Consider the following 23,837-nt stretch of genomic DNA (forward strand, 5'->3'; position numbering starts at 1 on the left):
AACAAGCGAAACATGAAGGTCTTTTATTCGCTAGAGACAAAAATTAATTTCACTCGCCACTCTTTTAACACAACTGTAACCTTATAATATTTTACAATAAAACACCTTTATTCGCAACGAAGCAATATTTCTGGATAGGCTGTCTCTATTTTGTTTTCAAACAAACACTTCGTTCCATTATCAGGAATTAGCTACTTTTGCCCCATTGCCCATTATATAGCTACATCACCCCATTAATTATGTTATAATTGCTACATGTTATCATCCACACTGTCATCCCTAAGCAGACAAATAGAACAGGTACTGGCATAACTACACGGTCAACTCAAAAACCACTTTCTGCAGCGCGGACGTGTAGGAACGGACTCATTGTGGTTCCGAAGACACCAACAGGGATGTGAAGCCATAGCGACTCCAGTGTCGTGGACAGCTGCGCTACGTTTCTCAGCTGAGGCTCCATTGTGCGAACTTCCCAATAGAAGCGTTCTCACAGATCTTCGATTGGTTTAAATCTGGGACATTTGGTAGCCGGAGCAATACCGTTACCTCCTGGTGCTCTTCGAACCACACGCGTACGTTTCATTGTCCTGCTGGTAGATGCCATCGTGCCGAGGAAAAAACAAACTTCACGTGGGAGTTGACATGGTCCTCAAGGATAATTACGTAGTTATGTTGCTCCACTGTAGCTTCCAGAATGACGATGACATTCAGGGCCTGCTACGAAAACAATCCTCAGACCACAACGCTCCGTCCTGCGGTCTGGACCATTCCGACAATTATTGCAATTCCGCCCACGCCAATGGCTATCACTCCGATGGAGCATGAAACATTCATCTGAAAAGGCGACCTGTCGCCACTGAGTGGACGTCCACTTGTGTTATTGGCGTGCAAATTCCAGTCTTCATCGCCTATGAATAGCACTCAACATGGGTGTATGAACCGGGAGCTTGCTGTGGTGACCCATCTGCCGCAATGTTCCCTGGACTGTCTTTGAGAAGGCATTGTTGGCAACCCTCTGGTTCAAATGGACTATCGCCTGCTCGACAACTGCGCGTCTATTCGCCCGTACACATCTTCGCAGTTGTCGTTCATCCCTTTCATCTATGGCCCATGGTGCACCACAGCTGCCTGAGCCCTCGGCGTCCATTCTGGATAGGGCCATTTCGCCATTATAGTCTGCTTTAACCATGTCGGAGCGAGAACAGCTTACAAACATAGCCGTTCCGGAAATGCTACCATTCTTGAACCGAAAACCAACGACCATCCCCAGTTGAACGTCAGATAAATCAACCCGTTTCCGTATTACGATAGCGACTGCACTGTTTTCCACATCCCCCCAGACAAGCTTCATGTACCCTCCGCTGCTAGTGCTGCCACCTGCCGTTTGTGAGTGGTCGTTGCTCTTTGACGTCGAACATAGGCGGTAGTTAGATTAATGTGACTCGACCGTGTATTATAAATGTGACGTCAATCTGAAAAAACAAATAAATAAATAAAATAAGAAGTACAGCACAAATGCGAGATTTTTGTCCATACCAGCATTCATAACATGTCAAAAAATTTCAGAGTGAGTATTTAACTGGAAACACACATGAGATTATCCAACTATGCGATAGTTGCACCCGAACATGCTGTGGTTGTGCTCACCTCTTACTAAGTACCCGCTTTATGGAATCATAACATGCTCCAAAGACCACACAACTCTTTGTGTGATACAACCCAATAACGCCGAAAGGGACGAAATTGGCTACTCCTCATAATGATATTCGGGGTTCATTTTAAAATTAAAAAATACGCAAAAAATGACTTCTTTTAAGATATTCGCATAAGCTGTGGACGCATACATAAAAAAATGAAAGGCTACTGTTCGAAGACGTCTTGCCAAATCAATGCGCTACACTACACATTTCACTTGTGAACTGCCTAACCAACCTAGCTTAGTTAGCCGAAAACCACTGAATAATCCGGTGCTGAAGCTGAGTTCCTCTTGCGTGTTATACAGTAATAGAGATACGAACGATTTAACGTTGTATATCTTTTTATCGCGGTCATAAGTAAACACTATAGGAGAATATGTGTTTGTTTCCGAACCGTTTCCACAGTTTCTCAAAGAGTTCCGGTAAAATGCCCACAAAGACTGACGTTATTAGCATATCAAAAATTGTCACAACAAAACTAAATCTGGTCACAACAACCTGGACACATTTATACAGTATTTTAAGTTTTTTCTTAAACATATTCAGGAGCAACCTCCAAGAAGCCATCAGTGCAGGAAGCAGTTGTGATGGTGTAGTTTACCAAATGACGCATTTCCGTTCCGTATAGTTCACAATCCATCCTTTCTCCAACAAGACAATAAGGAAGTTCCCTGTACAAGGACGTTCTTAATGACAGCAGATGTGAGGTACATTCTGGTATATTCATGTTAAACAGAAGGGCCAGAGTCGTTATTAATAAAACCTAGTTACAATGATGTATCATGCTAGAGTATCTGCTATGCTAGTCAATACAAAATGCACTTCACTGGCTGTAACACATTAATTTTCATAACGACGTTTCTTTTGTTTAAAAAAAATGTTATGTGATAATTGACGCTAGCTTTAGAAAAGAAATGGGCAGTATCAAAAAGTCAATTGTGGATACATGTGCAATTAGGTTAAGAGTAGCTGCTGGGTATTTTATATAATTTGAAAATCTCAGCAATAGTGTCCTACATATGAGCTTCAATGTAATGAACACTCAGGTATGAACCATGAAATACACACATCAAAAAAAGGTTTTGCATCACCCCAGTTCCCACAACTCCTGAAGATAGACGTTGGTTGTGGATATTGTATTGGAGACACAGTCCCTTTCACTGTTCAAAGATGTCACTAAACCCGCCCAAAGATGTAAAAAACAATACATGAGCACGCCTATTATACGGAGTGGGTCCGACAGCCGACCACTTCCAGTCATTCCACCAGGATGGACGTACACTGTTCTTGTTGTCTGTAGTTCAACCATGCCTAGACGGTCAATACCGCGATTCTATCGTGTTCGCATTGTTACTTTGTGCCAGTAAGGGCTCTCAACAAGGGAAGTGTCCAGGCATCCTCGGAGTGAACCAAAGCGATGTTGTTCGGACATGGAGGAGATACAGAGAGACAGGAACTGTCGATGACATGCCTCCCGCAGGTCGCCCACGGGTTACTACTGCAGTGGATGACCGCTACCTAAGGATTATGGCTCGGAGGAACCCTGACAGCAACGCCACCATGTTGAATAATACTTTTCGTGCAGCCACAGGACGTCGTTTAACGACTCAAATTGTGCGCAATATGCTGCATGAAGCGCAACTTCACTTCCGACATTCATGGCGAGGTCCATCTTTGCCAGCACGACACCGTGCAGTGCGGTACACATGGGCCCCACAACATGCCGAATAGACTGCTCAGGATTGGCATCATGTTCTCTTCACCGATGAGTGTCGCATATGCCTTCATCCAGACAATCGTCGGAGACGTGTTTGGAGGCAACCCGGGCAGGCTGAACGCCTTAGACACACTGTCCAGCGAGTGTAGCAACGTGGAGGTTCCTTGCTGTTTTTGGCCGGCATTATATGGGGACGACGTGCGACGCTGGTGGTGATGGAAGGCGCCGTAACGGCTGTACGATACACAAATGCCATCATCCGAGCAGTTGTGCAACCATATCGGCACGGGGCATTCGTCTTCATGGACGACAATTCGCGCCCCCATCCTCCACATCTTGTGAATGACTTCCTTCAGGATAACGATATCGCTCGACTAGAGTGGTCAGCATGTCCTCCAGTCATGAAACCTATCGAACATGCCTGTGATAGATTGAATGTGGCTGTTTATGGATGACGTGACCCTCTGAGGGATCTATCCCAAATCGCCATTGACAAGTGGGACAGTCTGGACCAACAGTGCCTTGATGAACTTGTGGGTAGTATTCACGACGAATACAGGTACGCATCAATGCAAGAGGACGTGCTACTTGGCAACAGAGGTACCGGTGTACACAACAATCCTGACCACCACCTCTGAAGGTGGTACAACATGCGATGTGTGGTTTTCATGAGCAATAGAAGGGTCGGAAATGATGTTTATGTTGATCTCCACTCCAGTTTTCTGTACAGGTTCAGGAACTCTCGGAACTGGTGTGATGCAATTTTTCTTTTTGATGTGTGTAATTTAAGTGTAACACGAAGTCTCGCCAATGTAAGAATGTAATTGTAACCAAATTTATAGCACGTAAAATTGACTACTTTGAAATGGAAAGTGCAGTCTCTGAATTTCGCCTGACAGGGGTGCATGTATCGTATACATCGAAGGATTTATGCTCTAGGTTAGTAGAGAATGCGGACATTAAGGGTTTTGATAGTTTCAACATAATGGGAAGGATTCGTGACTTAAATGAGATATTTTCTCTGCGTCTCCAGATCAGTTTGTGCAGGTGCTATCATCCGGCAGCTCTTTAACAGCAGCCTGAAAATTGTAGGGAGCACATTGTGCTCATGTGGGAGCCTGAAAATTTTTGGATATTAGTGGTACTGTCTTATGGGACCAAAGTGCTGAGGTCAGCGATCCCTAAGCTTAAACACTTCTTAATCTAACTTAAGCTAACTTATGCTGAGGACAAGACACACATACATGCCCGAGGGAGGATCAAACCTCCCACGGGGGGAAGTCGCGCGGACCGCGACAAGGCGCCTCAGAGCACGCGGCGACAGCAGCCTGGGTGGCAGCAACTGTTGCCGGTAGCTTACCCCAGGAGGAGTTGGACAGCAGGTGATAGTTCACCGAGGCCGCACCCGCGCTCTCGCCGAACAGCGTGACGTCATCAGGGTCCCCGCCGAAGGAGCGGATGTTGCGCCGCACCCACTGCAGAGCCAGGGTCTGGTCCTTCAGGCCGTAGTTGCCCGGCGCCGCCTCAGACTCCATGCTCAGGAACCCTGCAAGGCGACATGTTCTGTGGCCTCCTTTTGCAGCAGGGTACTTCTTTCTTTAAAACATCAGCTGAGGACGAAACTGTGGTCAAAGTGATCTACAGCCAAAAATATATTCGATTAGTTTATTTGACGACTATATTTATCGTCTAGACTCTCTTCACTCATGTACAATCACTAGAGAGTATCAAAATTGAAGACCTCGTTGCGAGAATGGGATAACTCACAATTTCAAGAGGCACAAAAAACTAATTTAAAATATTCTACACTGGTATTTCATGCCATCATTTATACAGGCTAATGGTCTAAAACTTACTTTGTAGGCACAAAAGCAAGCGTCGCAAATTTTTTCCTTTACGCAGAATTAAAAATTTGGTTCACACAGGAAAAATGGAGTTATCCCCTTACTTACAAGAGGGCTTCAATTGTATGGGGTATTCAGTCGGAGATGGTTCAGCAAGAAATCAGTAGGCCATTGTAACAACAGGCCATTTGTGCCAATTCCCATTCATTGTCACGTAATTCCCATGCATTTTTCTTCATATTTTTTCTAGTACAGCTATCTGGCCTTATAATGCATAACTCAGTGCTACATACAATGCTTGTATAAAAACCTAATAAACATTTGCTAATGTGCTTTCCGCCCATCTGCTATGGACCCAATTCCTCCTCTTACGTATGGAGCAAAGTTTCCGTTGGTATTTCATACTTTTGTGTATGTGATGCAAATAGAGTACAAAAGAAGCAAGTAAGTAGTTCAGGTCACAGCAGCTTAATCACAAGCAGCAATACTCTCCTCTTACGTGTGGAGCAAAGTTTCCGTTGGTATTTCATCCTTTTGTGCATGTGATGCAAATAGAGTACAAAAGAAGCAAGTAAGTAGTCCAGGTCACATTAGCTCAATCACAAGCAGCAGTACTAACACGCATATATGTTTAAACATCGGACACCCTGTTTCGTACAACAACCACTCCAACTCTTTCCTCATCCACATTCCTTACCTATAGCAGCGAGGAGTCACTCCACAGAAGAGAGGTGTTTGCGCTCCATTATCAGGTTGCTGTGTACGCAAATACACATGGCACATTGCGAAGCCTGCAGGGGGTGCCACCAGCCATTCTCCACGCAAGGCGCCATGCACGATTTGTCGCCACACAGATCACTCTAATGAACTGGAACCTACTTATGTTACCAACATGATATCTAGGCAGAGTCCTTTACATCTGCCACTGATTATGTCAGATGCACTGAGGGTACTGACCAGGAACCACTTTCTGCTTCCGCTGGAAAGATCGCAGGTCGACATCTAACCGCCTTTCGCAGATAAATGTGGATGCGCAGCCACACTCGGGCATTCCTGTCGCGTTTCATCACCTGCAGTACATCTGCATCTACAGTTATCGACAAGCGATGCAGATCACCAATTGTGCAGTTATAACCAGCCGCTGTATACAGTTATAACCAGCCGCTGTATACGAATGGTCGTGAAACATTAAACGCCGAATGTCTAAATGGTGCTAGCAAGTGGGCCACCTATCTCGTATACCAACGATGTGTCTGTGGTTGCGGCTTCGCTTTCAGGTACCTTGTGTGCTGGGTGCGAGACTTGTTTTGCTGAAAACAACTCAAGCTCTACAGTCGTTGTTAGTGTATCCTACTAATTCTTTTCTTTGCTATTTGGTCAACCAGTGACCATGTGACTGTTTTAATTCCTTTTCAGTTGCTCTTTTCTTGTCCTCCAATATTCTTTCATATTTTCACCATTTCTCTTTTCTCTTTCTTCAGTGCACTTCACACCTGTTGTTCTACTGCATTTCTCCTGTTATCCTTCTAAACGTGACAATTTTCTTCAGAATCATAGCTTTCTGCTTCTGGGATCCAGCTTGCTCTTAATTTCTTTTCACAGACATTGCTAAAATCTGTTCTGCCATCCTGTAGTCATTAATCCGATACAAATGTCCTAAAAATGTCAGTCTTCTTTTCATTGTTGCTTATGTCATTTATTTTCTATTCTTGTTTCTCTTCTTCCTGTTGCACCTAACCATTTTCTAAACATTCTTCTCTCTAACACTTTTAGCTAGTCTTCCTTATAATGCATTCTTTTTCCGTTTTCTTATATGCACTTTTATTGTAAATATTTTTTTGTTCTATACACCATTTACACTCTCTGTATGCATTCGTTTATAGCAGATTTTTTAATTTAAAATACATTTTTATATGATTTAGATTTCTCACAGAGAGTGGTTGAATGGGGGGAAGGTACACATTATCAAATCCCTGCCCCTTTCATCGGAAATGTAAATAAAGGATAAATAACAGCAACTCACCGAGAACACCGAGCCGGTAGTTGAACGTGACCAGTATGATGCCACGTTCGATGAGAAAGTCTGGTCCGAACTGGGTGCGGCCGCCCTCACCCTGCACGAATCCGCCGCCGTGGATCCACACCATCACCTTGAGCAGGTCGTTCCTGCTTCCGAACGTTCTCCTCTGTGGACAGAAGACGGTGGAAGTCAGACAAACAGAAGCTAAACGATGTCAACGTTAGCGTAAGGAGGGCTATGCGTGAAGCGTTCATTGAATTCGAAAGTAAAATTCTATGTAACGACTTGACAGAAAATCCTAGGAAGTTCTGGTCTTACGTTAAATCAGTAAGTGGCTCGAAACAGCATATCCAGACACTACGGGATGATGGTGGCATTGAAACAGAGGATGATACGCGTAAAGCTGAAATACTAAACACCTTTTTCCAAAGCTGTTTCACAGAGGAAGACCGCACTACAGTTCCTTCTCTAAATCCTCGCACAAACGAAAAAATGGCTGACATCGAAATAAGTGTCCAAGGAATAGAAAAGCAACTGGAATCACTCAATAGAGGAAAGTCCACTGGACTTGACGGGATACCAATTCGATTCTACACAGAGTACGCGAAAGAACTTGCCCCCCTTCTAACAGCCGTGTACCGCAAGTCTCTAGAGGAACGGAGGATTCCAAATGATTGGAAAAGAGCACAGATAGTCCCAGTCTTCAAGAAGGGTCGTCGAGCAGATGCGCAAAACTATAGACCTATATCTCTGACGTCGATCTCTTGTAGAATTTTAGAACATGTTTTTTGCTCGAGTATCATGTCATTTCTGGAAACCCAGAATCTACTATGTAGGAATCAACATGGATTCCGGAAACAGCGATCGTGTGAGACCCAACTCGCTTTATTTGTTCATGAGACCCAGAAAATATTAGATACAGGGTCCCAGGTAGATGCTATTTTTCTTGACTTCCGGAAGGCGTTCGATACAGTTCCGCACTGTCGCCTGATAAACAAAGTAGGAGCCTACGGAATATCAGACCAGCTGTGTGGCTGGATTGAAGAGTTTTTAGCAAACAGAACACAGCATGTTGTTATCAATGGAGAGACGTCTACAGACGTTAAAGTAACCTCTGGCGTGCCACAGGGGAGTGTTATGGGACCATTGCTTTTCACAATATATATAAATGACCTAGTAGATAGTGTCGGAAGTTCCATGCGGCTTTTCGCGGATGATGCTGTAGTATACAGAGAAGTTGCAGTATTAGAAAATTGTAGCGAAATGCAGGAAGATCTGCAGCGGATAGGCACTTGGTGCAGGGAGTGGCAGCTGACCCTTAACATAGACAAATGTAATGTATTGCGAATACATAGAAAGAAGGATCCTTTATTGTATGATTATATGATAGCGGAACAAATACTGGTAGCAGTTACTTCTGTAAAATATCTGGGAGTATGCGTGCGGAACGATTTGAAGTGGAATGATCATATAAAATTAATTGTTGGTAAGGCGGGTACCAGGTTGAGATTCATTGGGAGAGTGCTTAGAAAATGTAGTCCATCAACAAAGGAGGTGGCTTACAAAACACTAGTTCGACCTATACTTGAGTATTGCTCATCAGTGTGGGATCCGTACCAGATCGGGTTGACGGAGGAGATAGAGAAGATCCAAAGAAGAGCGGCGCGTTTCGTCACAGGGTTATTTGGTAACCGTGATAGCGTTACGGAGATGTTTAATAAACTCAAGTGGCAGACTCTGCAAGAGAGGCGCTCTGCATCGCGATGTAGCTTGCTGTCCAGGTTTCGAGAGGGTGCGTTTCTGGATGAGGTATCGAATATATTGCTTCCCCCTACTTATACCTCCCGAGGAGATCACGAATGTATGTAAAATTAGAGAGATTAGAGCGCGCACGGAGGCTTTCACACAGTCGTTCTTCCCGCGAACCATACGCGACTGGAACAGGAAAGGGAGGTAATGACAGTGGCACGTAAAGTGCCCTCCGCCACACACCGTTGGGTGGCTTGCGGAGTATCAATGTAGCTGTAGATGTAGAATGCTCTAGTCGTTACGTGATGCAGCATATACACTCTAAAACCACCTCCTTTTCTGATTAAATCTTTGGCTTATCCGTTTTAGCTTTATACCGGCTCACTTATTCCGTGAATGTTATTGCCATCTGATCCACGAGCTACTCATAACCACGTACAACAATACAACATTGTATATATAGTTCATCGTTGGTCATTAAAACGGGGAATAGGCACTGAGGCAGCGTACACGGTCCTGTCACATTAATGTGAGCACCGCCTATTTTCGACGTCAGCTTGCAATATCGACTCATAGACGGCAGGTGACAGCACTGTAGCGGAGGGTATACAAAGTGTGTCGGGAGGGGGGGACGTGGAAAACAGGCAGTTATTGTGAGGCCTTAGTTTCTTCCTGCGTGCACAGTATTCAAATAATTTACAGGAATGCAACCGGATGAGGCCATCGACAATCACCGATGTTGTTTGGCCTCATGGAATTGAGAATTTGAATGAATTCTTACAACACCTGGCTTCAATCCACTCGAATATTTGTTTTATTATTGAGGTGGAGAAGGGTGGCTGTCTTTCCTTCCTTCATGTGTTGATCATAAGGAAAATGGTTGGTTCACTGGAACATGCCGTTTATAGGAAGCCGACACGCACTGATTTGTGTCTGCAGGCTGACAGCTGTTACCATCCGGTTCAACGTGAAGGGGTACTTAGTACCTTGCTTCACAGGGCCCATGTCATCCCGGACCCTGAGAGTTTGTCAGCTCAGCTGGGCCTACTGGAAGGCAATTTTTGTCACAATTGTGTATTGTGTATTGAACTGGGGACCTAGAAACGACAGAGAGACTTCGTCCCGCCGTAGACCGCAGTGGTCCACAACCCCACAGCATGCCACAGCAGTCCATCCACCCCACCGCCGTCCCGCACTGAACTCAGGGTTACTGTGCGTTTCGGCCCCCATAGGACCTCATATTTTGAGTACGGGGTTATAAATATAGAATCAGATAGGGGCACTGCAGGAGTAGATCTAATAATGAATGAGTAAATAGGAATGCGTGTAAGCTACTATGAACAGCATAGTGAATGTGTGGAAGAGACCTGGAAACAAAGAAGATTTCGGACTGATTATGTGATGGTAAGGTAGAGATTTCGAAACGATATTTGAAACTGTAAGAAGTTTGCAGGAGCGGATATTATTAAGATAATAACGTATGGATTAGTAAGTCCAAGCAAAAAAGAAGAAATTCCAAACAATTTATAAATAAAGGAGATGTGACCTAGATAAGAGATCATTGAGAGTTTCAGAGGAAGCTTTTAACACCATTTGACTGAAAAAAAGGGAATAAAATACAGTATCGAACGAATGGGTAGCTTTAAGAGATGAAACGGTGAACGCAGCAGAGAATAAAATACGCTAAAAAGCATGGCTTAGCAGAGATCCATAGGTAGAAAAGGAGATATAGAATTTAACTGACGAAAAGAGAAAATTGAAAATGCAGAAAATGGACCAGGCGAAAGAGATTATACACGTCTTAAATAAGACTGACAGGGAGTGAAACTTGGCTAAGCGGGAATTGCTGAGTACAAATGTACGACTGTGTGGGGAGGAGGAGGAGAGTAGTGTTTAACGTCCCGTCGACAACGAGGTCATTAGAGAGGAGCGCAAGCTCGGGGGAGGGAAGGATGGGGAAGGAAATCGGCCGTGCCCTTTCAGAGGAACCATCCCGGAACTTGCCTAAAGCGATTTAGGGAAATCACGGGAAACCTAAATCAGGATGGCCGGAGACGGGATTGAACCGTCGTCCTCCCGAATACGAGTCCAGTGTGCTAACCACTGCGCCACCTCGCTCGGTACGACTGTGTGAGAACGTATAACTAAAGAAAGATAGATACTGCCTATAAAAAAGTTAGAGACCTTTTGAGAAAAATAAAGCAACTTTATGAAGCACACACTTCGCTGCAGAGTGAAAATCTCATTCATTCAGGTTAGTTACAGTCCTTCAAGTGGCCTCCTAACCAACACACAGCCATCACTGGCGCCGAGGCGGAACCTACTTTCATCAGAAAACACAGCAAACCTCCATCCCGTCCTCCAACGAGCCCTCGCTTAACACCACTGAAGTCACAAATGGCGGTGGTTTGGGTCAGTGGAACGCACGCTACTTGGCGTCTGTCTTGGAGCTGTTCTTGAAGTAACCGTTTGATAACACGTTTGTTTGTGTGGCCATCTTCTGCAGCAGTCTTTGCGTTGCATTACATTGCAGTCAGCTCAAGACAAATAACCTATAATAATAGACCTTTTGCAGGCCGCTGTGGCCGAGCGGTTCTAGGCGCTTCAGTCCGTAACCACGCGGCTGCTACTGTCGCAGGTTCGAATCCTGCCTCGGGCATGGATGTGTGTGATGTCCCTAGGTTCGTTAGGTTTAAGTGGACTGATGACCTTCACTGTTAAGTCCCATAGTGCTTAGAGCCATTTGCAAAATTTGAACAGACGTTTGATAACAGTTCATTGTGTCGCTGTGATGCCAAAGGCTGCTCATATTGCTGCTGGAGATGAAGTATGATGCGCCAGAGCTATATGTCGAACAAGATAGCCTTTCCTCTCGATAGTGCCACGTGGCCGTCCTGGGACCGGTCATTTTGCGACCTTGCATTCTCGTGACCACCTCTGCTAGCAATCATGTACAGTCACTAAAGTCCAGCTAAGTCTTTCTGTAATATCGCAGAAGAAACATCTAGCTTCTCAAAACCCTGATACACGACCACGTTCAAATTGAATGATGTGTTGACAATGGCGTCTTTGTCGTCTTAAGGGCATTCTTGATTAATATCAGCTCACTGCGTCGATTCTCAAAGGTAACTAACGCTGACGACCGTTACAGCGTGTATTTAAAGCGAACCTGATTTGCATCGTCATAGTGGCTGTGCTAGCGCCATTCGTTGCGACTAGCGCGAAATTTAAATAGACATTCCCTTTAAGATGTAGAAGCACGCCTACCGACTTTAGTTTATGGCGCACAACTCCTTCTCGATGGTGCGAATATCTTTTCCGGCAGTGTTTTAATAGATCAAGAGTGTAATCACCACTCCAAACCATTAATAATCTCATCTCTGATGCTAAATTCTGTAGGAGAGCTTCAACATCTGCTCCAATAGAAAAACAGATGGCGACTATCGAACAATTGAAATGTCTGAATGTAATGAATTCTAAAATTTGTAGACGTATGTTATTCGAGCGATAACATCGTGGGAAGGGGCTGAAAAACATCTGGTGGGATACAACTAACAAGTAAAAGACCAACAGAAAAAACACCTTGAAACAGTGCTGAAGCCGGCAACTTAATTCACATATCGGATCTGCTGAATATTATTCATAGGATATACTTTTATACTGTTCGATGCTTATGTTTTGCACGAGATTAACTGCGCTAGTTTCCATGTAGGCGAAGTTTCAACATAAATCAATGACAATTATTTGTTCCATACGAAAGCTCTCATGTTTGTAAAGACGTTCTTGTGAGAGTGAAAATCTGCACTGACCAGCGCGTGTGGAACATACACGTTGAGATAAAGGCAATCTTCCTTGCCAAGGTATGCACCGGAGTCGTTGACCTGGGGGCAAGGAGATCCTTCAACGGTCGCGTCGAGCTCGCCAGTCCAACTGGCTTTTGGTACTGGAGCCTGGAACCAAAACGAAATAGGCAATTGTTATCTTGATAATGAGTAATCCAGTACAAGGATATTATATGGAAGATGGGCTGAAGAATTTTACACAATTTAATGTCTTACGGTTTGATTACTCATACATTTTGGTAAACATCTTTCTGTGTTACAGAAATTTACATTATTGGAGTACCTTCTTGCAGCGGTGTACCGTAGGTCTCTAGAAGAGCGTAGCGTTCCAAAGGATTGGAAAAGGGCACAGGTCATCCCCGTTTTCAAGAAAGGACGTCGAACAGATGTGCAGAACTATAGACCTATGTCTCTAACGTCGATTAGTTGTAGAATTTTGGAACACGTATTATGTTCGAGTATAATGACTTTTCTGGAGACTAGAAATCTACTCTGTAGGAATCAGCATGGGTTTCGAAAAAGACGATCGTGTGAAACCCAGCTCGCGCTATTCGTCCACGAGACTCGGAGGGCCATAGACACGGGTTCCCCGGTAGATGCCGTGTTTCTTGACTACCACAAGGCGTTCGATACAGTTCGCCACAGTCGTTTAATGAACAAAGTAAGAGCATATGGACTATCAGACCAATTGTGTGATTGGACTGAGGAGTTCCTAGATAACAGAACTCAGCATGTCATTCTCAATGGAGAGAAGTCTTCTGAAATAAGAGTGATTTCAGGTGTGCCGCAGGGGAGTGTCGTAGGACCGTTGCTATTCACAATATACATAAATGACCTTGTGGATAACATCGGAAGTTCACTGAGGCTATTTGCGGATGATGCTGTGGTATACCGAGAGGTTGCAACAATGGAAAATAGTACTGAAATGCAGGAGGATCTGCAGCGAATTGACGCATGATGCAGGGAATGGCAATTGAATCTCAATGTAGACAAGTGTAGTGTGCTGCGAATACATAGAAAGAAAGATCCCTTATCATTTAGCTATAGTATAGCAGGTCTGCAACTGGAAGCAGTTAACTCCATAAATTATCTGGGAGTAGGCATTAGGAGTGATTTAAAATGGAATCATCATATAAAGTTGATCGTCGGTAAAGCAAATGCCAGACTAAGATTCATTGAAGAATCCTACGGAAATGCAATCCGAAAACAAAGGAATTATGTTACAGTACACTTGTTCGTCTATTGCTTGAATATTGCTCACCAGTGTGGGATCCGCACCAGATAGGGTTGATAGAAGAGATAGAGAAGATTCAACGGAGAGCGGCGCGCTTCGTTACATGATCATTTAGTAATCGCCAAAGCATTACGGAGATGACAGATAAACTTCCAGTGGAAGACTCTGCAGGAGAGACGCGCAGTAGCTTGGTACGGGCTTTTGTTGAAGTTTCGAGAACATACCTTCACCGAGGAGTCAAGTAGTATATTGCTCCTTCCTACGTATATCGCGCGAAGAGACCATGAGGATAGAAGCAGAGAGATTAGAGCCCACACAGAGACATACTGACAACCTTTCTTTCCACGAACAATACGAGACTGGAATAGAAGGGAGAACCGATAGAGGTACTCAAAGTCCCCTCCGCCGCACACCTTCGGGTGGCTTGGAGAGTATGGATGTAGATGTAGATGTAGATGTAGATGAAAATTAACGGTGACGTACTGAGGAGCAGTCATGTCTCCAGGCTGAATACTGCAATACACTGCTTTGCAAAACTTAAGAGCGAAATAGAGGTCACTGTAGCGCCATATGGAGCTGGCCTCGCAACACGAGGCAGTTGTAGGAACGCAAATGACAGTGTGTGTCAATTTGCTAACAGTTCTCATGCACTGTTGTGGTTTTCTTCATTACAACATGGATAGGAGACATGGACGTCTTCACATGGGAAAGAATCATTGTGAACCTGGAAGGACGAAATGTGACGAGTGTAGCCCAGGAGTTTGGTTTCGCCCACAGCGTTGTTTGACGGGCATGGGGATCGATCCGATCCACAGGCACTACTGCTCGAAAAAGATGGAGTGGTCGAGCACAGCCAACTACTGTTGCTACATGACCGCTACGTTGTGCATCGGGCAAGAAGTGATCCACGTCAGACAGAGCGTGCAATTACAACCACATTAAAGACGACTAAAAAGAAAGCAATATCATGGTCCAAAGTGGGAAGGCGATTGCTTGGGGGTGGGCTCCTTTTCCCGTCGACCAACACGGCGTCTTCCATTGATACCCGCACATCGGCGATAGCTTTTGAGATGGTGCCAAGGTGATAGGGACTGGAGCAAGGAAAAATGGGGTCGTACGCTTTCTCGGACGAGTGCTGATTCAGTCTGAGCAGTGACTCTGAATATACCCTCATGTGGCGAGAGGTGTTAACACGTAATGCACCAAGGAACATGTTGGAATATTTCCGTACGTTTTGGTGGTCCAGGTGCAATGGCATGGGTAAGTATGATGTTGCATGGGCGTATTGACCTCCAAATCTTTGAACACAGCAAACTCGCCAGTCAACGTAATTGTGATACTGTACGTCTTCCCCAAGTGTGTCTTCTTAGGTGTGCATTCGGCGTTTACTTTATTTCTAAGAATGGCAATGTGAGGCCGCATCGAACAGAGCAGGTGGAGAAAGAACGAGAACGTATTTGGTGAATGGGTTCGCCTCCCCGTTGCCTCGACTTAAATCCCATCGAAAACGTGTAGATTATGCTGGGGAGACGTTTGGCAGTACGTCCACGTGTCCGCAGCTCGTGGTCGTGCGGTAGCGTTCTCGCTTCCCACGCCCGGGTTCCCGGGTTCGATTCCCGGCGGGGTCAGGGATTTTCTCTGCCTCGTGATGACTGGGTGTTGTGTGCTGTCCTTAGGTTAGTTAGGTTTAAGTAGTTCTAAGTTCTAGGGGACTGATGACCATAGATGTTAAGTCCCATAGCGCTCAGAGTCAATTTTGACCGTCCACGTGCACCAGCGATCATTCAGCAGCTATGAACCGCATTGGTGGAGGTGCGAGATAAAATAGGAAACGCAGCAGAGGATCATGTAGAAAGACAAAACCTACTGGAAGTCGCTTGATAGTGGATTAAATGATGAAAAGAAAACATATAAAAATACAGCAAATCAAGCATATGAAAGGAATTACAGAAGTACAGACAGGGTGGCTGACAGAAAATAGGAGAATTGTATCAGAAACCGCTGTAGGACACACGCAAGGCTGCAGAAGCATGCACAACTACATATCTACAGGAAAGATAAATGCCACCAATAGGAAAGTCAGACTTTTGGAGAAAAGTCGAGCAATTGTATGAATATTAGAGCTCAGATAACAAGCCGGTACTTGGCTAAGAAGGGAAAGTTGAAAGGAGGAGGTAATATGCAGGGGCCTATTAAGGACAACAAACTTGAGGATAATATTATACAAAGAGAAGAGAATGTGTCGCTTCCACAGGGATCTCTAGGACAAGACTAGATTAATTGCAGAGCGCACAGAGGCGTTTAATTGTCTGCATTCCATACATGAATGGAACAGGAGGAATCACGAGCTGCAACGCCGGAAAAAGAGAAGAAAAAGAAGAATATGAGGAGGAGGAAGAAGAAGACACACAAAACATAAAAGAAATGGAAATAACAAGTTGCTGAAAAGTCGGTATTTTGGTAGCTTCTGGTGAAGCCTCTTCGAATATTTCACATAAAGAAAATTGCTACCATCAGATTTAAACGGTCTCCATGGCAATGATACATGCTCGTTATAATTTAAGTACGAGGATGAGAGCTCCACCATAACAGCGGGAAAAATCTCATTAAGGTGTCCAATCACATCATTAAGCGAAACTATGAAAAACAGCGGTCTTACACCAAATCTGGGAAATAAGCCTGCCAACTAGAGCGCTACACCGTTTCGTTTAATGGTAACGTGTTACGATTCACGTTGGGTCTTAATAGTGTTGCCAAGAAATCAGCTTCGCTCTGGGTAAAGCTTCAGTAAGGTCGTGTGCGCACTTCGTAATGTCCAGGGAATCATCATAAATCACGGTGAATTCAGTGTAATCACTGTCTTTGAATTAAAATGCCATTACTGGTCGTCTCATTGCGTATTTGTTTCAGAATCCTTGTGTTCCATATTCTAGAAATTATTTATTTGTAGGGTCCGAGTTTCATTGAGCTATTCTACTTGGCTATGACACATGCTGCGGAGGTTACTGTCGTCCTTAAGTTTCGCACACCGATGTGTAAAATTATAGCTTACTACATGTTGATACGGCTTGGAAGAGCAGAGGAATGGTATGGATAATATTTAGGAAACTTCTTATAAGGTGAAACTAAGAGCAGGGGCTTCACTATTCAAAGCGCAACGGAAATTTCACTTTTAGGAGCAGAGGAGATAGCGCATAGGTGAAAAGGGGACATTGCAAGTCTCTATGAGTGGGAGGACTTCTCTGATAACGTGACTGATAACGAAATGGCATTCGATGAGAACGAAATTGTGCGTCCACTATTAAAGCCAGAGCTATGGAAGACTTCCGATTAAATATGGCAGGAAGGTTCGATATGTCCTTGGAATTTCTGATATCATTGAGGAAGTACCAATGAAGCAACTGTTCACGTTGCTGAGTAGAATCTATGTGCCTGAAGACGTACCAAAGAACATTCGGATGAGTATAATCCACACAATACCAAGGTCATCAAGGATAGGTAAGAGCGTGAACCATTGCAGGGTCAAATGAACGGCTTATACATTCAGGTTACTGACAAGAAAAATATATAGAAAAATGGAAAAGAAAATTGAGGATCTGTTAAATGACAATCCATTTGGCCACCGGGAAGGCACTGTTATGTTGGGCTTGATGATGGAGGCTAGACATAAGAAAAATCATGTCACGTTCACAAAATTTGTCGAGCTAGAACAAGCGTTCGACATTGTAAAATGGTGAAGATGTTCTAAATGCTGGGCCAGCGGGAGTAAGCTGTAGGGAAAGATGGTAATAGACAATAAGTACAAGGATCAAGAGAAATAATAAGTAAAGAAATCCAAAAACTAAGAACGCGGACTAAAAAAAGAGAATAAAAGAGGGAAGTACTATTTCACCCTTACTGTTCAATTTTTACATTGAAGTAGCAATGACGGATATAAAAGAAAGGATGAAGAGCGCGAATAAAACTCAGGGTGAAAAGGTGTCAATGATAAGATTCGCTGACGGCATTGCTATCCTCAGTGAAAGTGAGGAGCAATTAGAGGATGTGTTGAATGCAATAAACAGTATAACGAGTACAAAATATGGGCTGACAGTAAACCAAAAGCAATGAGAAGTAACAGAAACAAGATTAGTGATAGACGTCCTTCAAATTTAGGGACCACAATGCTAGCAAGCTCAAGGAGTTCTGCAACCTTGGAAGCTAACTAACACAAGATGGACGAGGCAAGAAGGACATTAACAGCTGACTAGTATGTGGAAAGAGCGAATACCTGGCCTGAAATTCTTGGAAATTTATAGTAAGGTCTTATGGGACCAAACTACTTAGGTCATTGGTCCCTAAGCCTACACATTACTTAATCTAACTTACACTATGGACAACACACACACCCACTCCCAAAGGTGGACTCGAACCTCCTACGGGGGGAGCCGCACGGACCGTGACAAGGCGCCCCCAGACCGCGCGGCTACCCAGCGCGGCCTGAAGAATTCTATTAGAATAAAACATAGGCCTTGATTTGAGGAAGATGTTTCTGAAAATGTACATCTGGAGCACAGCATTGCATGGTTATGAAGTATGGACTGTGGAAAGACCGGAATAGAAGTGAATCTAACCGTTTAAATCTGGCGCTATAGAAGGATGTTGAAAGTTAGGTGGGCTGCTAAGACAAGGAAGGAGGAGGTTCTCCGCAGAATCGGCGAGGAAGGGGACACACGGAAAACTATGAGAAGAAGAAGAAACTTACTGATGGGACATGTGTAAGAAGATTTACTGATGGGATATGTGTAAGACGCCAGTAAGTAACTTCTATGGTACTAGAGGGAGCTGCAAGGGATGCAAAATGTTGGGGAAGAAAGAGACTGGAGCACTTCCAAGTAATAATGGAGGACGTTAGGTACAAGTCATTCTCTGAGATGAAGAGGTTGTTTCAAAAGAGGAATTCGTGGCGGGCCGGAACGAACCAGTCAAAAGAATGATGACTCCAAAAAGGAATGAATATCAACAATAGTAAAACGCGGGTAATGAAGTGTAGTAAAATCAAGGCACTTGATGATGAGAGAATTTGTTTTAGAAATGAAATACTAAAACGTGTAGACAGGTTTTGCTATTTGGGAAGCAATATTACTGACGATAGCCGAAGTATAGATGACATATGTTGCTGACTAACAATGGCTTGAGAAAATTGTTCATACAGAATGCAAATGTAAACTTTAGGAATTATTAACTGAAGTTCTTGTCTGGAGTGTAGCCTTAAAGGAAGTGAAACGTTGACTGTAAAAAGTATAGCAGAGAAGTGAAGCATGTGAAATGTGAGACTAGAGATGAATATTGAAGGTTAGATTGGTAGATCGAACAACAAATGAAGAGGTACTGAACGGACTTGGGAGAAAAGAGCATTATTAAACAATTTGAAAATTTGCGGTAAGGTCTTATAGGACCAAACTGCTGAAATCATCGTCCCTAAGCTTACACACTACTTAATCTAACTTCAACTAACTTACTCTAAGGACAACACACACACTCATGCACGAGAGAGGACTGGAACCTCCGAAGGGTGGAGCCGCGAACCGTGACAAGACGCCCTAGACCGCCGGCTAACACACGCGGCAAACAATTTGACTAAATGAAGGAACAGGTCGGTGGGACACATCCTAGGGCATCAAGGAGTAGTCAGTCAGATTATGGAGAGAACTGTGAGGAACTGAAACTGTACAAGGGTATGAAGACTTGATTATGTTAATAACGTTGTATTAGATGTAGGAGACGGTATTTATTGAGAAATGGAGAAGTTTTCATGTGATGGAATAGCGTAGAGGGCAACCAATTCTTCGGCTTTGTTTATCACTACCCCTTTGCTTTTCATGGTTACATTTTTAAATTATTGTGAGCGAAAGGATAATTTTTATCACAGTTATGTACTAGGATTTATTGCCATTAATTTTTTTGTACATGTATGCACGATTATAGTCAACGGCCTTGCCGCAGTGGTAACACCGATTACCGTCAGATCACCGAAGTTAAGCGCTGTCGGGCTGGGCTAGCGGTTGGATGGGTGACCATCTGGTTTGCTAAGTGCTGTTGGCTTGCGTGGTGCACTCAGCCCTTGTGAGGCAAACTGAGGAGCTACTTGATTGAGGAGTAGCGACTCCGGTCTCGTAAATTGACATGCGGCCGGGAGACCGGTGTGCTGTCCACATGCCCCTCCAATCCGCATCCAGTGACGCCTGTGGACTGAGGATGACACGGCGGCCGGTAGGTACCGCTGGGCCTTCCAAAGCCTGTTCGGACGGATTTCATTTAGTACGTATAATTATATAGCTACGAGTTATGTTGCACAGTGGTACGACACAGCTGACGTATTCAGAAGAACAGTGATTCAAAATATCGTCTCGCAGTCCAGACTTAGGTTTAATCTAAATCGCTTAAGTTAAATAAGAGATTAGGTCTTTTGAAGTGGACCACCCTGATTTCTTTCTCCATACCGAAACAATCCGAGCTTGTGCTCTGTCTGTAATGAGATCGCCTCGACGGGACAATAAACCTTAATCTTGTTTCCTTCCTTCGTTGACTATGTGGTAACACGCTAATAGGCTAGTACTAGGGCGAAACACTTTCTTCATAGTGCAAGGAGATTAACATTTTACCATACAGTCAAAGTAAGGAAGGATGGAAAATTAGCGAGATAAGTAAATAAAAATATCAATTAGCTACCAAATATTCACATACTGAAGCTTTATTTCAAACGGGCACCAGAGCTTTATCTTTCGTACAAATACTTCTTATCGAAAGAGCTATCCAGGTATGTACATTTATACATATTTGTTTCTCAGTCCCACGTCGATGCATGATTCTAGTGAAGTTACTCTCTAACGCTGAAGAAAGGAATTATCCGAATGGGATGGGAACCGGTTGATGCGCTCTAAATGTACCGACAAACAAATTATTACAACTTCATGATGATAGAAGCAATGGAAAGTGCTTGACAGACTGAGTAAGTCAATGACTTATTGATCCACCTCTGGCCTTTAGGCAACCAATTATTCGTCTTGACATTGACTGACAGTGTAATTGAATGTCCTCCTGAGGGATACCGTGCCAAATTCTGTCAAACTGCTGCTTTAGGTCGTCGGACCGTTGTTCGGGGCGTGTCCAGACACGTCTTCGACCTGGAATCTAACAGTGTGGTGCAGAATTGTCTTCGGTGAGGAGACGCGCTTCGAACTGAGCCCCGAAAATCAGCGAAGGCGTTTCTGGATATGCCAGAGACAGTGGTGGGATACCAACCTGACTGTCGCCCACCGTACGGCCCAACAACTAGAAGTGGTCTGTTGTCATCCGCGCACCCTTGGTAAGGCGGTACGTCGACGATATTCTACGACCTGTTCTGTGGCACTTCACGGTAAGCTTTCCTGGGTTCACATTTCACCAAGGTAATGCTCGCCCGCACACGGCGAGGGTTTTTATTGCTTGTCTTCACGCTTACCAAACTCTACTTTGGCCAGCAAGGTCACCGGATATCTCTGCAATTGAGAACGTTTGGAGAATTACGGACAGGGCCCTCTAAGCAGCTCGGGATTCTGACGACCTAGCGCCCCATCTGGACAGAATTTACCACAATATCCCTCAGGGGGACATCCAACAACTCTGTCAATCAATGCCAAGCCGAATAAATGCTTGCATAATGGTCAGAGGTGGACAACTCGTTACCGACTTGCTCAATTTTCGGAGCCCTGTCTATTCAATAAATCATCCACTTGGTCTCCTGTACATGTAGATCACATCTACCGATTTCTGTCCCATTCAGATAACTCACTCGTGGTGCATCTTTCTTTTTTTTATCTTACAGCGTATTTCGCGAAATAAAGTACCGGCTTTTAGATAGTGGATTATTCCTCTTCTTCTGCTATTTCCGTCCAAATTAGGATGTTAATATCCGTCTCTTACTGAATTATCATTCTGTACTTTTGACGTTGATTTGGTCATCGTTAACTTGAATTCAGTAGCACGTAGCCCTCTCATTCAATCAAATACATTTCCTGTCGACCTTACTATCGAGTGAAAGGACTATGGCCTCGTACGATATTTCTTCGCTTATGACACTGAAAATATTTTTGGGGAAAATAACGTAGCGTATAATATGCTGTGAATTGTGAGATATTTCATTCAATTATTGTTACACAGTACTTTTTGTCCCGTTCAAAAATCTGACATTTGCCGATGTTTGGCGATTGAATTAAAATAAAAGTAAAAATGAGGTGCTCATTCAGTGGTATGCGGTGTCGTGGATTAGTGTAGAATGAAGGGACATCAGGAAGGCTGAAGATCGATTCCGCCGTCAACTACATTTCTCTCAAAGGCACCAGCAGAGCCTCTCTATCACAGAATCTCCAACCGACGGGCGGATCAGCCTTAAAAGTATCAAATGCAGTCACTTCTTTATACTGTGGTGACAAACCCGTCCGGACAGACGCGTGTCTTAACGCGTCCCCTTCCGAGACGGGGCGGTATGCTGGCCCAAGATCGAATTCAAACAGCAGATAAATGACGCGGTGTCGGTGGGCCGGCCAGCCTGGATGTGGTTTCTCTGACATTCCAGTAGGTGAATACCGGGACGATTCCCATGTCCCAAGTCATATTCACACTAGGCAAACAATTAGTACACTATCTCACACTTGCTAAACAGAATTTACTTTACACACAGACAGTTTCGGTAAACTGCTCCTGTCCTGGGAGTGAATAGGAGACTAATGACACTTACTCAGCACTCAGTAGCAGTGCTCAAAAGATTAAGACCCAGCCCATGACGGTCGTGTAATATGCGGCGGCCATGGACTGTCTGGCAGTCACCGTGAAATTTTTTTGCTCATCACTGGTAAAGTTGGCTTGAAGCAATCCTTGATTTCTGTCGGTTGCCACCGATACTGTTAATTTCACCATAAATGTTCCATCCAACACCATCGAAAATGTGCTTCACACACACACATCAACGTCTGCCTCTGGGATTCTTTCCTTCCATCATTCCTCCAACTACGGGTTTCGATGATGACTTACGTCGTAATAAGTGTCCAACTATTCTATCTTTTAGGCGAATTATGTTTCTTATTAGAAATATCCACCCATCACTAGGTTGTAGCCCACTGGATCAATCTGTCTTGCCTCCAACAATCTCATATTCTTCTAATCGTAGCATTTCCCTCCTTCCCATTTTTCATGTCAGTTACTGTTTCTTTTTATAGGGAGCCGTTTCACCTTGCACAATTCTTGCTAGCGTATCTACGTTGCATCTTCCATCTTTATTGATTAGACTTCCAAGCCAATAAAATTAATTTACTTGTAAAGAGTCTCTTGTCCAAATGCTATTTAGCCATCTGGCATATACACAAGTTGTGTACATAAATACCTAGGTTTTCTTTTTGTTTATGGTCATATTATAGCAGTCGGCTATTTCATTATGGATTCAATTCAATTTCCATTCGTATTCGGCACCTATTTCTATATAATCAGCGAACCACAGTTATCTCGTAGTGGCAAACAAGTGCCTCATTATGATAGTCCTTCACTCCCATCATCGAATCTTCAACATAGAAATTAAATATCAGTGGTTGCAACAGAACGAGTACCCATTCCTGATTTTGGCCTCTTTTACCATTTCGTCAGTGCTGACCCTTCTCCGTAGGCGAGGTATCTGAGACACACCTGTGCAGTGGCTCTCGAGTCGGAAATAAGCCGGTTTG

General features: G+C 44.0%; 1 protein-coding gene across 2 annotated transcripts in view; it reads right to left on the bottom strand.

Moving 5' to 3' along the window:
• Positions 1-23,837, bottom strand: part of LOC124777362 (cholinesterase 1-like) — a 128,333-nt gene that overhangs the window by 75,415 nt on the left and 29,081 nt on the right. For both annotated transcript variants that reach the window (XM_047252739.1, XM_047252740.1), the window contains exons 3-5: positions 12,837-12,977; positions 7,282-7,444; positions 4,775-4,960 (exon numbers count right to left, since the gene is read on the bottom strand). In XM_047252739.1, the coding sequence (XP_047108695.1) occupies positions 4,775-4,960; positions 7,282-7,444; positions 12,837-12,977 (490 nt within the window). The remainder of the gene's footprint in view (positions 1-4,774; positions 4,961-7,281; positions 7,445-12,836; positions 12,978-23,837) is intronic.

This window comes from Schistocerca piceifrons, chromosome 2, assembly GCF_021461385.2.
Source record: "Schistocerca piceifrons isolate TAMUIC-IGC-003096 chromosome 2, iqSchPice1.1, whole genome shotgun sequence".
Taxonomy (NCBI): Eukaryota; Metazoa; Arthropoda; class Insecta; order Orthoptera; family Acrididae; genus Schistocerca; species Schistocerca piceifrons.